The 14,137-nt window shown below is 35.5% G+C and overlaps 1 protein-coding gene across 1 annotated transcript; it reads right to left on the bottom strand.

Moving 5' to 3' along the window:
- Positions 1–6,229: 6,229 nt before the first annotated feature.
- LOC114732875 (ethylene-insensitive protein 2-like) lies at positions 6,230–14,137 on the bottom strand. The gene is given in 9 exon segments (XM_028920253.1): positions 6,230–6,916; positions 7,161–7,728; positions 7,730–9,717; positions 9,814–9,999; positions 11,228–11,440; positions 11,512–11,622; positions 11,734–11,820; positions 12,441–13,209; positions 13,776–14,137. Coding segments are annotated over 8 exon segments (3,798 nt in total). The 5' UTR covers positions 12,702–13,209; positions 13,776–14,137; the 3' UTR covers positions 6,230–6,532.

Raw genomic sequence — 14,137 nt, 5'->3', positions numbered from 1 at the left:
AAATACTATGCGTTGAGTTTCGAAACCATAGTGAGCCGTGAGGAGAGAGAAGGGGCGAGGGGGTAAGGAAAATCAATATACTATACACATATATATAATTAAAATTGAAGATTAATATGTGTCAAATTAAAAACAAACTACTCTCTTCAAATTTGTTTCTCAATTATTAAATTCACTTTTTTTCTTATATTTAAAATTTTTTATAACAATTACTCATATAAGCTGCAATTTAACTAACTTTAAATCTGTATAAATTATTTATCCAGCCTTTTCCTGCCTGAATTTTGTTTGTTGTCTGAATTTGAAATGGCATGCAATTTTGTTTTGATGATATCTTATTGCTTTTACGTGGTATTGTTGCCCAGAATATTCAGGTCAGCCGCATATAATGTGTGTGTGTGTTTGATCTTTTCTTCTTTTTTTTTTTGGCCCCCTTTTTTCTATAGTAAGAATTTTTTTCCTTTGCAGAGCTGACTGGGCTGGGTGTTACGAATGGCATCCTTGTCTCTGCTACGTTAGCTATTCTTTCTCTCATACTTCATTCAAATAGTTATATTATTTTTGTAGGAGTCTCCCACCGACAAAACCATATTACGAATAATAAGTTGGAGATTTGGCCACTTCCTTTTGAGAAATGTAAAAATGATTAGATAATGTAATTTTACGTAATTTATTCTGTTAAGTCAATCCGTATGAATTTCTACGCGTAATTCATTTTTGTCAACTTTATCCTAGGTAGCTTTAAGGAGCTGCTCAGTTCTTTTACCTGACAAAAAATGTATGTGTGTGCATAACAGGATAATTCTTTTGTGAAAGACTAAAAATAGAGATTTTTAGAATCAATATAAAACTTAAAATTTATAACAAGTTATATGATTCATGAACGATAAAAAATATAACTTGTGTTGTCAAATTTAATTCATGTAACTAAAATAAATATCCATAACAGTTAAAAATAAAATGCTTCTTATTCCCTCCCATAAGCGCAGAAATACTGTGGGACTGATAAATAACGGAATTGTCATATTAGTTATTACTACGAATATACATAAAGCCTTTTTTTATTAAATATTACCTCTTTGGTTGTAATTATAAAACTTTGTTTGTAGTTTATAAATAAAGACTTACGATTAAAACCGAAGGTAGTATAACAAAAATCTTTTTTCAAAATTATAATTACTACCAAATTTAAAATGAAATAGATAGATGCATGACAAAACATGACGGGAATGTTTAGGTGAAAACCAAATCATGATTTTAAAAATAATTTTACAATATATAAAACAAATATATAAAAAAGTTTGTCTCGATTGAAGAAAAAATGCTTTTTAAAAATATTTCTTGGTATTTCAAATATCCGTAGATAGGTATGTATAAGCAAATTGTACTACATCTTATCATTGATCTAATTAAGACTAAGATTTTTGGCCAAAAAATTTAAGACTAGGATGAATGTATTTCAAAGATTTTGAGTTTTTACGATAGAAGTAATTAAAATAACTTGATTAGATGCATGATAATAAAGATCAAGGCTAAATTCTGATGATCTTTTGTTAGGGAGGCCGTCAATGGTGGTGATAAATGAACATCCTGGGTACAAAAATAGTATACACCGAATAAATTGATAAAAAAATCGTGCTTGCCTATTTATAAAAAGCATGATTAATTATAAGATTTTGTAATACTTCCTCTAGCTCTCCTTAATATAAAAACCAGTTTGATATTTACTTTGATCTTAAATATAAGACTCTAAATATATTTTTACCTTTCATATTTATTTATTTATTTTCTAAAGTAGTCTTTGTAGTAATTACATGTGTTAAAAATTTCATCAAAATAATAATTATAATAAATACACATAATTAATTTATTACAAATAATTAACTTGAATTAGTCAACTAATTTTATATTAAGTATTGAAGGTAGTATTATTTCGGTCCTAAATATAAGACCCTTATACATATTAGTATAAGGTTCTTATATTTAAGATAAAACTCTTATACATACTAATATAAGAGTTTTATATTTAAGAAGGAGGAGTATTTTATTATAGTTAAGGGCATAAATAATGTCACGGACTCACGGGCTTGAGATACGTGCAGTGAAATAATAATGCAATATATATTCTCGGCAGAAAAAAAATGACGAGTGACGACGAGTGACGAGAAAGCTCATAGCACATGACTTGGCGTGAATAAAAAAAAAGGTCGATGGCATAATTCAAAATCAAAGGATAAGTACGAGAAAATAACAAATAAAAACACATGCAGTATACCGGCGACCCAGTGACTAATCCCTTCGCTGGCTTGTAGGCACCTCGATGGGTGGGACAGCTGGCCCGGGGTTTTAAAGCTTTTCCATACCCAAGGTAAGGATCGAACCCTCGACACTTGGTTAAGGGAGGATGAGCCCCCACCGCTCAACCACACCCCCGGGTTAGCATGTAACAGTCTTTAACTAGTTGAGTTAACTTCTGATTCGTCTCCCTCTGTTTTTTTTTTTCCCCGGGGTGGATAAATTTGAGATTTAAGACAGTGAACAAGATCTCCGCCAAACCCGTCCCTAAAAAAAATTTCTTCTCACAACTCTATAATATAGAAGCTAATTAAAAAGTTAATATTGATTCTATATATAAAACTTATTTCACATGTTTATTAATTTTTTCTGAAATTAATCATATTAATATTTTCCTAATATATCAAGTAGGGGATGGAGGGAGAGAATTAAGGAATATTTTTAGAGTGTTTTGGAAAAAACATATTATATTAATTAATTTAACTAATATCCTTAATCTACTTAAATTAATTAATTAGATCTTATATTAAGAATCGGAAGAGTACTATAATTGATTAATTGTGAACAAATAATATTACCTTTGGTTCTTAATATAAGAGTTAGTTTAACATTTAATTTGGTCCTAAATATATAACTCCAATCCACTCTGTCTCTCATATTTATCTATTTTTTCCAAAACAGTTTTTGTAATAGTTGTATATGTTAATTGTTCTATCAGATTGTAAGTCTAACTAATATATATGATCAGCAATAGTATTATAGGGAAAACACATAATTATTAAAAATAACTAACTTAATAAATTTTCTTAGTCTGCTTAAATTAATTAACTAACTCTTATGTTAACGATCGAAGTTAATATGAAGTTTGGCATTACCTTTTAACCGTAAATTTAATTTATGCAATACAAATCCTCTCGGATGTTTAAAGCGTTAGAAAAGCAGGCTGCAGGCACAATGGGGGCATTCGAGCTTCTATAAATGATAACGCGTAATCATGTTAGTTAATTACTCGACTTATATGGTTTTATCATAAATGAGCATTATTTTTGAAAACAAAAATGCGATGGTTTGAAATCATACGGAGACAAACGATGGAGGAGTTCATTAAACGCGTACATCCTTCTCTAAACACATGCTCATGTCTAATATCTTAGGCAAAGTCCGTACCGGCTCATTTATTTAAATGCTTATGAGCATCCGACAAATTTTTTTTCATATACGTAACTTGTATAGTTACATAAATTACCCTTTTAAAACTGCCCATAAACCATCTCACTTCGTAAAATGGTGCAGACCAGCAGATGATTCTTGTGTACTACCTCATGATAAGATTTAGGGGGTGTTGGATAGAAACCAACCATGGTTTCAGAGTGCTTTTACGGATTACGAAGTAAATATGTGAAGGAGATTATCTCGTTTTGCGGAAAGTGCTTCTGAATCATGGTTTTGGGTTTCCCAAACCCCTTTAAAGTTTCAACAGGACCACTAGAGATATAATTTGTTTAATATCCTCGGTTATCGCTAAATTTTCAATAAACCATCTAAAATCTTCACCTATGATTAGTCAGGACTGCACTTCACTATATAGTTTTGTTTTTTGTTTCAGTTTTCTTCATTGACGTCATTTCATCTATTTCCCTCCTCCTTATTTTGGCAAGAGCATCACTTTCCGGTCATCAATTTTGGCAAGGACATTGAATTTGACACTTTTAACAGGATTCTGTGAACTCTATGGAACTCCTTTTTTAGAGAGAGAGAGAGAGGGGGGGGGAAGAAATTGTCAGTAACGTGGCTATCATTCAGTGCATCGCATTATAACATAAGGCATTCATTGAACCTGGCTGACTCCCAAACCTGAATTAATTCACAAACTTCACTTCATTATTCAAATACCTGTACTTGCTCATTTATTTATGTTAATGTACGCCACGACGTGATCCGTCTTTACGTTTATCAAACATTAAAAAAAAAAATTGTGGCGACAATGTCACAGATCCCTGCGCTGCTCACCGCATGCAACAACGTGGCCTGCCAAATCTGCTTGTGTTTTCGGCTCACCAGATTCATATTTTTAGGGCTCTGTGATCCATATATACAACTTTCCATTGCTCATGAGGAGTGTAACTGTTCATTACATTATTCCAAAACTCAGAGCTATCAAAATGGGTTGGTTGGGCCTCATGGGCTTGGCCCATATAGGCCTACTTCCATAAATCCAAATACTGTTTTTATTTTCATAAATCCAATATGAGTTAAATTTACTCTCTCACGCAAACCAAAATTCAAATTTCTATTGGGAGAGGTTTTTATATATACTGTCTCAAATAAAATTGCTTCCAGTAGAAAATGAAAATCTATAAGTGAATGTCTAAAGTACTCATTTGGTTCTTAATGTAAAACCTAATTAATTAATTTGAGTAGATTAAAAATATTAGTTAAATTATTTAATATAGTATTTTTAATAAAATACCTTAAGCATCTTTCTTAATTCTCTCCTCTTCTCTCCTATTAATTTAAAAAAAAAACATGTGAAATAGGTCATTAATATAAAACCAATATTAACTCTCAAATTAGGTCTTATGCTAAGAAAATAGCTAATAAAGCTTCAAAGTCTAGATCAAATAATACAACCACAAGTCTTTAGTTTGGATCATCATAAAAAATAACACATTCGCACCATTAGAAAGGATTTATTACTAATTTAATTGATTAGCATTTTATGTTAAGTTGTTAATTGTTAATTGTTCGAAGAAAGCGATCAAAATCATTCGAGTGCAAGTCTGCTGGTCAAACATGAGCCGATCATGAGTTAGCTTCAGCCAATGCATATTGTCAAGCTAAGGTCAATTGAATTAAATGATAAAATTATTCAATGCATATAATTCTCTAGTTGTATTTACAGGACTGAGAAAAGTTTTTCTTATTCTTATCTATAAGTTATTTTATTAAATTTTTAACATAAATATAATATTTTGTCATTTATTTATTATAGTGCAGGTAATTATTATTATTTTTAAAATGTCTATATACTAAATAGGAGCAAAATTGAAATTTTAGAATATTTTAAGAGATGGTTAATATAATTTAACATTTTTTTTAATTTGCATGAAACGTGTTAAAAATATCCTGTAAATATGATGGGAGAAGTAAGTGAATATAGTGGCCATCATATTTCGTGGGTATCTGTGGCATTTATAACTCTAGACATAAATATAATCGGAGGTTTGGAGCGATCAATTTGGCTGAGCTCAAAGAATTATGATGATGTTCATACCTTACCACTTTCTTCTAACGCCCAGTGCCAGAAGTTCCCAAGATAAGCAGATATCAAACCAAAACTTTAAAAAACAGGTGAAATCAGATCAGACACCGTGCAGTCCATTTAATCACATGAGCTTCCTACCAACTAAGTAGTTGATTAATAAAAATATGCATTTCGAAATATAAAAATCAATTAATATGTACATTTTTGCTACAAAATTAATTTTTACGCTTCACTAGATAAAGGGAAATTTGGTTAAAAGTTCATGTTTGAAAATCTAATTAGCTAAAAGAACCTAAATTTAAACGAGTACAACTATAATTTGTGAGGGCAATTTTTCTTTCACTATAGGCAATATATCATTAATGATATGCAACAATCATCAATATTAAAGTTTTTGTACACAGCAAAAGATATATTGCACACAATAGAAAAAAAATTAGACCAACGAATCATAATTACAAGTATTCAAATTTAAATCATTTTAACCAATTAAAGTTTTCAAACATGGATTTTTTTTTTATACCAAATTTCCCTTGGATGAATCTACATGACACAGACATGATTAATCTTCAAATTTTTACTTATATTGAGGTGAAAAAAGTTATTTTACACCTCAATTATGGAATGTATGTTATTATAAGTTGATTCGGATAATGTATATAAAAAAGCTTTCCTCAACTAGGTTGATAATAAATATTTAAATCACCTACATCATCACCACTTACTTTGCTGCAAGCGTTGTACTTGACTACTTACAGTTTTCCTCAACTCTCCCTCTCAGGTATGCACAACTGCACATGATTGACAAAGAAAAGAAAAATGGCAACAAAATTGAAGAAGTCGATTCAAATCTAACAATTTCTCCCCTTTCATTTGCTGCAATAGGTTACCCTGTGTATTTAACAAACATGGAAGGAAATTAAATCTGCAGCAAGGAATCTGGTTAAGGAAGAAAGTCATGGGGGCAAATTGCTACGAGATATAGGGTGCTGAAGAGGGAAGCCTACGTGAACCACCAAAGCATTCGTTTGTGCCCGATGATTTGTTAGATAATCTCCGCTTATAGCGCTTGAGAACAGAGGCCAAATTTTCCTTTCCCTTGGGGAAAGCCACATCACCAGCGGCAGTTCCCGTGCGTCCCTTCCGACTAGAGATTGCGATTTCCACGTCCCGGGTGAGGTCAAGAATCATTGTTGCCGTAGTGCATTTCCCCCTCCCTGCTTTTGCAGTAGGCGGAGGGGGCAACATTCCATTCGAAAGAGGAGGGCTTTGCTTTTGCTGGGGCACCGGAACTTGAAGGCAAAAGCACGGGGGCCTCACACTACGAGGCTTTGAAAAAGCTGGATCAATTACACCCTGCCCATAAAAGCAAAATCAATAATCAAGACCGGGGAATAAAGAGGTCAACGAGGATGAAATGAGGGGGAAAATGGGTTTTAGCCATGTCAGCAGATTAAGGTATGCCACAAATACCCATTTTAATGAATGTCAAAACTCCCCAGCTAGCATTAACCATAGAGCGCACACAAGAAAACAGAAACTGAAACATATCCAACTGCAAACGAAAATGAAAAAAAATAAAATAAAATTGGACATTAACCTGGAGGCGGTTGAGTACATAGGTGTATTTCCCCCAAAGCTCAGGGCGGCTCTCCAGGATTGAGAGCTCAAGGATACGGTGAATACACCACACCCCAAAACTTATTATCAAGTCTGATCCCCATACACAGCCATCCCCGCAGTGAGGAACTGATGACACTGAAAAATTAGAGGAGTTTGTCTCCCTAGCTTCAACTTCATAGAGGAATTTCTCCCTTGCAGCTACACGATCTATTAGTTCCTCATCAACCCCACCATTCTGTCTGAACAACCAATCAGACCCTTCTAATTTTAAGAGCCTGAGAATGCAACGCCTAAAAGACTGAAGTTTCACCTCTATATCAACCACTGAAGCAGTCTCTCGAGAAAATGAATTAGGCTGAGTTCCAACACATTCCATTCCAACATTATGGATGCTATCTGTTACACCAAACTGCTCAAAAGGCTGCGTTGACCAAAGGGATCCAGTGTCAGAACCAGAGCTTAGCTGTGAAGACAGGGCGTTTCTGTAGACTTTTGAAGGGGAAAGCTCATCAAAGGCCAAGGTGCACCTATTATAGATCCCAAACTGAATAAGATTGTTCATAACAAGTTCTAGCAGATCCACATCCAACAAAGCCCTCAAATGGGACTTTCTTATCAGATGTATAAATATCCCGGCGGGGTATAGTGTATCCTGAAATATCTGGCAAGCTGTGGTATTTCTTCGTGTTGACTGAACTGCCTACATTATCAGCAGGTCTGGAAAAGCAAAAATCATAGGACCTCTCAGATGGCAACGTGGAGTTTCTGGATATTGAGATGTTTTCAAATCCAGGGGGTCGAGCTGCACCAACACCATTTTGCAGTTGTTGCCCCAAAGCAACTGCAGGTGAATCCTTGGAGCTCGTATTAGCAGCTGCTAAAGGAGATTTTAATGATGAAAATTTGCCTTGACCATTTAAATTATCCAGAATTCTGTCTCTTCCAACTCGATCAAGGCAGGATGCAATTTGATAACCATGTACTGTTGCTGGCTGACTATCCCAAACCTCAGATGAAGGCAGATTGCGCACACTGGAGTAGCGCCTCTCCCCAGAGTCAAGAACCTTGTGGTTGGAGTTCTGCACATATGCATCTAATAATTCGATGGAGTTTGACCGCAAAGAGGAAGAACTCCTCTGAGGGCTATACCCAGATTCAAATGTACTTTGTATCCTGGGCAGCTTAGGACAGTCATACAGGCCAGCGTTCATCAGGGTATCCAATGCTCTATATCCTACTGATGATGATGCAACATACTCAGAATAGTCATTTCTAGATGCATTCGCTTTTGGCAAGGAACCAGAGAATTTCAAATCTGCTCCCAACAAGACATTCAGTTTCTTAGCCTTTGCATCCTGGGTCGCTTGTCCATGGTAATCATACAGTTGTCCCCAGAATTCATCAAGAATAGCAGCTAGTTGCCGCCTTGCAGCACGTCCCAAGCCTGCTAATCTTGATAGACTTCCAATGCTATTCCCCCCTTCATCGCTTTTCCCACGAGGACTCTTGAATGACGGAGGGCCATCTGATGTTGAAGATAGGGCACCTGTGGAAACCACTTTGGATGATTCTTCAGCTTCCCAAGAGTCTCCATCATCATCATCCCTTTCAGCATTCATATCTGCATCAACTTCCACAGTTTTCTCCAATGGGGCACTTGCATCCAGTTGTTTGGTCTTGGTGCTCACCCAGTCAGCATCAGAAATCTCATTTTCAACTGTTGATAATGCCTCTGACTTTAATATAGGAACTGATTCCCCAGGAAGATGCTGAGGGGGGCTAGCCAATGTTTTCATGGAATGAATATCTTCTTCAGTCGTCACATGAAGGCCTGAAATCTCCAGACCTCTTGCTAGAGTTGAAGGTGGTTCCTTCACCTTAAGAGATGCATCTCTATGATACCTAGTTTCAGTTAAATCTGATTCCTGACTCTCAATTGGCGGAACTGACATGACCGCTGGCTCATCACGGTTCCAAGCCTCTGCATCTAAACGGGCACTTGCAGATTTTAAAGGTGTGATAGCAAGCCAAAGCATGAAGCCCAATAGTACAAAAGCAGTGCTAATAAGAACTGACATGCCACTACCCACATTCCATCTCAAATACTCCACCCAATTGCTACTGCCAAATATCATTTCTACCACAAAGATAACATTTAACCCAAGGATCCCAATAAATACTATCAATGCCAAAAACTCCAACAATTGAGAGATCTTGTGTACACCCATTATTGATTTAGATGTAGCAATCCGGAAAAGAGGGATCAGAGAAGATGGAAGTTGCAAGGCTACCACGATCTGAGTGAAGACAAGCAGTTGGTACATCCCTTCAGCACCTGCAATCCAAACACAACAAAGGGCAGGAAGAACAGCAATCACCCTGATTGTAGCATAATGAAGCCAGCCTGGAATGTCCAGTTTCAAAAAACTATGTACAACTACTTCTCCCCCTAAACTCCATGCCAACGCCATGGTCTGATTTGAGCTAAACAAAAAGAGAAGAAAGGCAACTAGGGCCACTGGGCTTTGCAACACCTGCAATAAGAATTCTAAAGTTGTTTAGCAAGTGACAGACAGATGTGATGGTATATAGATATTCTAATGTAAATTAACTATGGAGGGAAATCAGACCTGCTCCATTGGTGATAATACATCTTGAAAAGTAAGCAAAACAAGATCTGTGCCATCAAACTCATGAGCTGCGGCACTTATCATTATATTATTGACCAGATAAATGCCACTGAAGATACAAAAGATGGACAAAAAATGGGCATGAGACAAAGCATCCTTAGAAGAGTTTATTGATCCCCGATGCCACTGCAAAAAGGTGGATAAAGTTTCAGATAGACAAGCCAAAATATCCAAGATCAACAACTGCATCAGTTGAGGGACATAGAGTTGAATCTTCAGAAATAAGTACGCTAGGTGAGCAAGATTTAGTCAATAGCATGAATAATAACATGAGGCAAGAGGATATGATTCAAAAGAGATAAGTGAAACATGTTAAGAGAGTGTACAATAGATCAGACGAAAAAGGGTATACTTCAGAAACCCATCCTCAACAAATTGGTTGCACGTATAAGAACACCAATTAAAATCATTAGATTTGGTTCTTTCTGGGATAAAATTATACGCTTAGGCTAGATTAAAGATAAAAAAATTGTTCAATAGCAGTCAGGTCGAATGTGGATGAAACTCAACGCCCCTTAAACAAGATTTTGAGTGCAAACCTTGGGGATAAAAAAAACTATGGGAAAGCTACCCTTGTTCAAGGTTTGATAATGTTTGAATCTAGATTAATGTGTAATATTATCAGTTACCAGATGGTTGTCACTAAGAAAACATAAATATTCATGTTTCAATGTTTAACTATTTTATAGGGGGGAAAAAAAATCTCCAAAACCATCCTTGCTTAACAAAATTATTCTTCAAATTTGTGTATATCGACGTTAACTGACCTTAACCCTCAGGTGCTTAAGAAGGTATATGAAACTGGTCAACATGCACTAGAAAGCATGGAAAGATAAAAAATATAGTGACAGATATAACCTTTCAGAAAAGCGATCTAAGCAACATTTTGACCATTTAAATTAGCAAATAGGTCAAGATTAATGAAACAATTAGACTTAGATGCGAGTTCCATGAATTTAGAATTTATCCCCTGAGCCCTGACCCTGAGGAAGAGAGCTCTTGATCCAAATTTGATGATTTAATAGTTGTGAGACTAAATAACTAACCACTCAGAAAACAAGCATCTTTACAGAAGTATACAAGATCAGATTAGTTATGGAGGATAAAAAACGCAGAACTTTGGTGCTATAACAAAAACGAGAAAATCACAAGTTCACATGACAAGGCAGAATGGTAGCAGACCATGCAAGACAACTACCATATGACAAGGCAGATGCTACATTGCCACGGACAAGCATAACATGAGATGCGTATATATACACATGTACAAAAATAGGACATGATTGGAAGAATGGATATCAATGTTCCAGTACACATGCATAGAAGAGCTATGAGAATTGGGAGGAATCAGTACCTGTACAATAGAGGAATAAAGGTAAAAGTTGTGGGGCACAAAAGTTGCTCCCAAAAGACTCATAAGCACAAATGCACCCTCCCCACCCAACTTTGTTAGAACTCCACTCATGGATACTGGAACTTTAGGCTGGTTTATGATTACTCCAAAAGCAACGAAAAGCAATATCAAACCAGCAACAAACAGGCCCAGGATTTTTGCCTTCCCATTGTCCTAGACAGAAGGAAATTTAATAAGTCAATGTGGATCAAACAAATGGTGAGTAAATAATTAAAAAGACTTACAAGAAGGATGGCAAGGAGCAAGTTAAAAACAGCACTAGCAGCAGCCAGCAAGACACAGGTGAACAAGTCCCACCCAGAAATGAGATTTAATATGTGAGCCATGCCCAGGATCTTGCAAAGCAGGTAAAACCAGTGTCGACGATAAATAACAAATTTAAAAAAAAAAGAGAACAAAGACAAACAAATTAGATCTCCAATGATTAACAAGAATGAGATTATTACCACGTTAAGATCTAGCATAATCACTGAAAGTTCTGTTTGGATTCCAAGGAACATGCACGTCCACGCACCATACTCATCTCTGCAAATCTTTAGCACAGAAAAAGTGAGATTAATCTGTAAGCATTATGCAATAACCAATTGCACGCATGTTCTAAGATTACTCATCCAAACGTGAGATAAAAATTAATCTGCAAGCAGGCATCAAATAGAATGATCCAGATGGGCGCAACTTGGAAAAGAGTTGAGAAAGATAAAAAGCAATATTAATTTATGTTTCCAACTCCAGCTTTTTTATTTCAGATTGTGTTATATAGGTAACATAAGCAAGAAAGGGGACGAGACATGAGGAAACAAAGGCAGGTGGGAAGGATCACCTTATCCTATATAATTACTTTTAATACGGTTTTTTTTTTAATCAAAACTTTTAATACGGTTAAAACTTAAAACAAGTGAAAAAAACTTTCCCTGCTTCCAATTATGTCCAACAAGGTAAAATACAGCATAAAAATGCCAGTAGTGAATTTCCATAATCTTCCAACGTAATCTGTCAAATGTTAAAATATGCACTAGCAAAGATGAAATCATCTAGTCTCTTGAACCTTGCATCCTACCAACCAGTCCACAGTTCAAATAATCAAATTACTTTTCGTTCATTTTTGTCCACTAACATGCACTAGAATTAGAAAGGGAAAATGAGGATCTGATACCTCTGCAAGATCTTTTCCAGTAATCACTCCAATCCTAGCTGATATGTACTGACATAAGATAGCGGCAAAATTGAAAACAAGCATGAGCGCCACCAGATCAAACCCAAATCGTGCACCACCTTCAACAATCGCAGCCCACTTTCCAGGGTCAATGTATCCCATTGTGATCATAAGCATAGGTGCAACAGCATGAAGTGAACGGTGAAGAAATGAAGGCAGATGATTAGCATTTAATGTTTGTGCCTCCATTTTATTGTTCATCAACTCCAACAATAAGGGTTTACAAAATTATGGCATAACTTCGAAGTTGCATTATTTGTTACCAAGCCGCATATCAATTAAATTTCTGGACTGCCGGTATTTTTTTTTTGTTGTTGGTATTATTAGTGAAGAAGTCCATCAACCACCAATCATTCATAGAATTTCAGCTGCTTCAATAATCAACCATAACTTGTTATAAAATTGCTGATAAGAACCCTGTGAGCCGGTTAATTACAATTGCAACAACTCAATCGCATCTCCTAGTAATCCATTATCTCCCAACATTAACTGCGACCATCAGATGCCAATCTGGTGTTTTTAGTCAAATCAACAGCATTACCCTTGCAATTTTTAATACAGCCCTACCTCCAACAACATTGATGCCAATAATTTTAAACATAACCGAAAGTCAACCCAATCTATGACAAAGTTCTTGAAGGCATATCTGACAAAAGTATCTAATGATCCATGATTGATCCAATTGTTGCTACCTCAGACTTTGCCAATCCTGTAATTCATGGATCAACGTAACACCATTAGTACCAACGGAAAGAAAGAAAATACGACCGCCAGTATTGGAGAATACATTAGATAAAGCGATTGGATGTAAGGAAACCGTCAGAATAGACATCGCAGGGGAACGCCGTATGCAGTGCAGAACTCTTTTTTGACACCGAAAATGTACTAAGAAGAACGAAGCAGCCTGGGTGAGCTCAGTACTAAAAAATGTAAAAAGAAAACTTATTTCTAAATTATTGATAAGGCCGCCTCATAGAATTCCAATATAAAAAGAGTGTCAACTTTAACAGTCATGATAACAGCAGCAGCAGATATAACATCATCCCAGATTCCCAGCAAAGTAAAAACTGTTAGAATCGTGGCCCAAAGGGAGAAAAACTGTTAAAAGGAAGATCAAATTCTCAAGGGGCTTCAAAATGAAATACAATCCAGTTCTGGGAACAGAAAAGAAGAAGAAAACAACGTCCAGAAACGGAAAAAAGCAGTTACTGAAAGCAAACCCTAAAATTTAAGCTTGAGTTGAGTGACTTAAAACAGATGAAAAGAAAACGTTACCTTGGATCTGACAAATGCCGATGATGGTATTGTTGATGATTTCGTCAAATAAAGACCGTACAAAGTAGCTAAGGTTCTAAAATCTTCTCGCTTTTTATGTTCATCTGCAGTCTTCGTTCACTTCAGCGAGTAGATCTCATCTCAGAGACCCAAAATGACACACTTTAATCATCAGATAAGGACGAAGTTGGATACAATAATATTATATTGAGAGAGAGAATATGAGAGTTCAATTTGCTGGGATAAGAGTGAGAAAACGTAAACTTTTATTATGAGCTGAGTTTGGAAGTCACATTAAAGAGAGAGAAAGGACAAGTGAAGTGAGGGAAATGTCCAGCTCTAAGATAAAATAGGCAATTGTG

The sequence above is a fragment of the Neltuma alba genome, unplaced genomic scaffold (assembly GCF_004799145.2).
Source record: "Neltuma alba isolate B1F8T4 unplaced genomic scaffold, ASM479914v2 tig00012939_pilon, whole genome shotgun sequence".
Classification (NCBI taxonomy): Eukaryota; Viridiplantae; Streptophyta; class Magnoliopsida; order Fabales; family Fabaceae; genus Neltuma; species Neltuma alba.
Note: the sequence above shows the minus strand (reverse complement) of the source record. Positions and strands in the feature narration are given on the sequence as shown.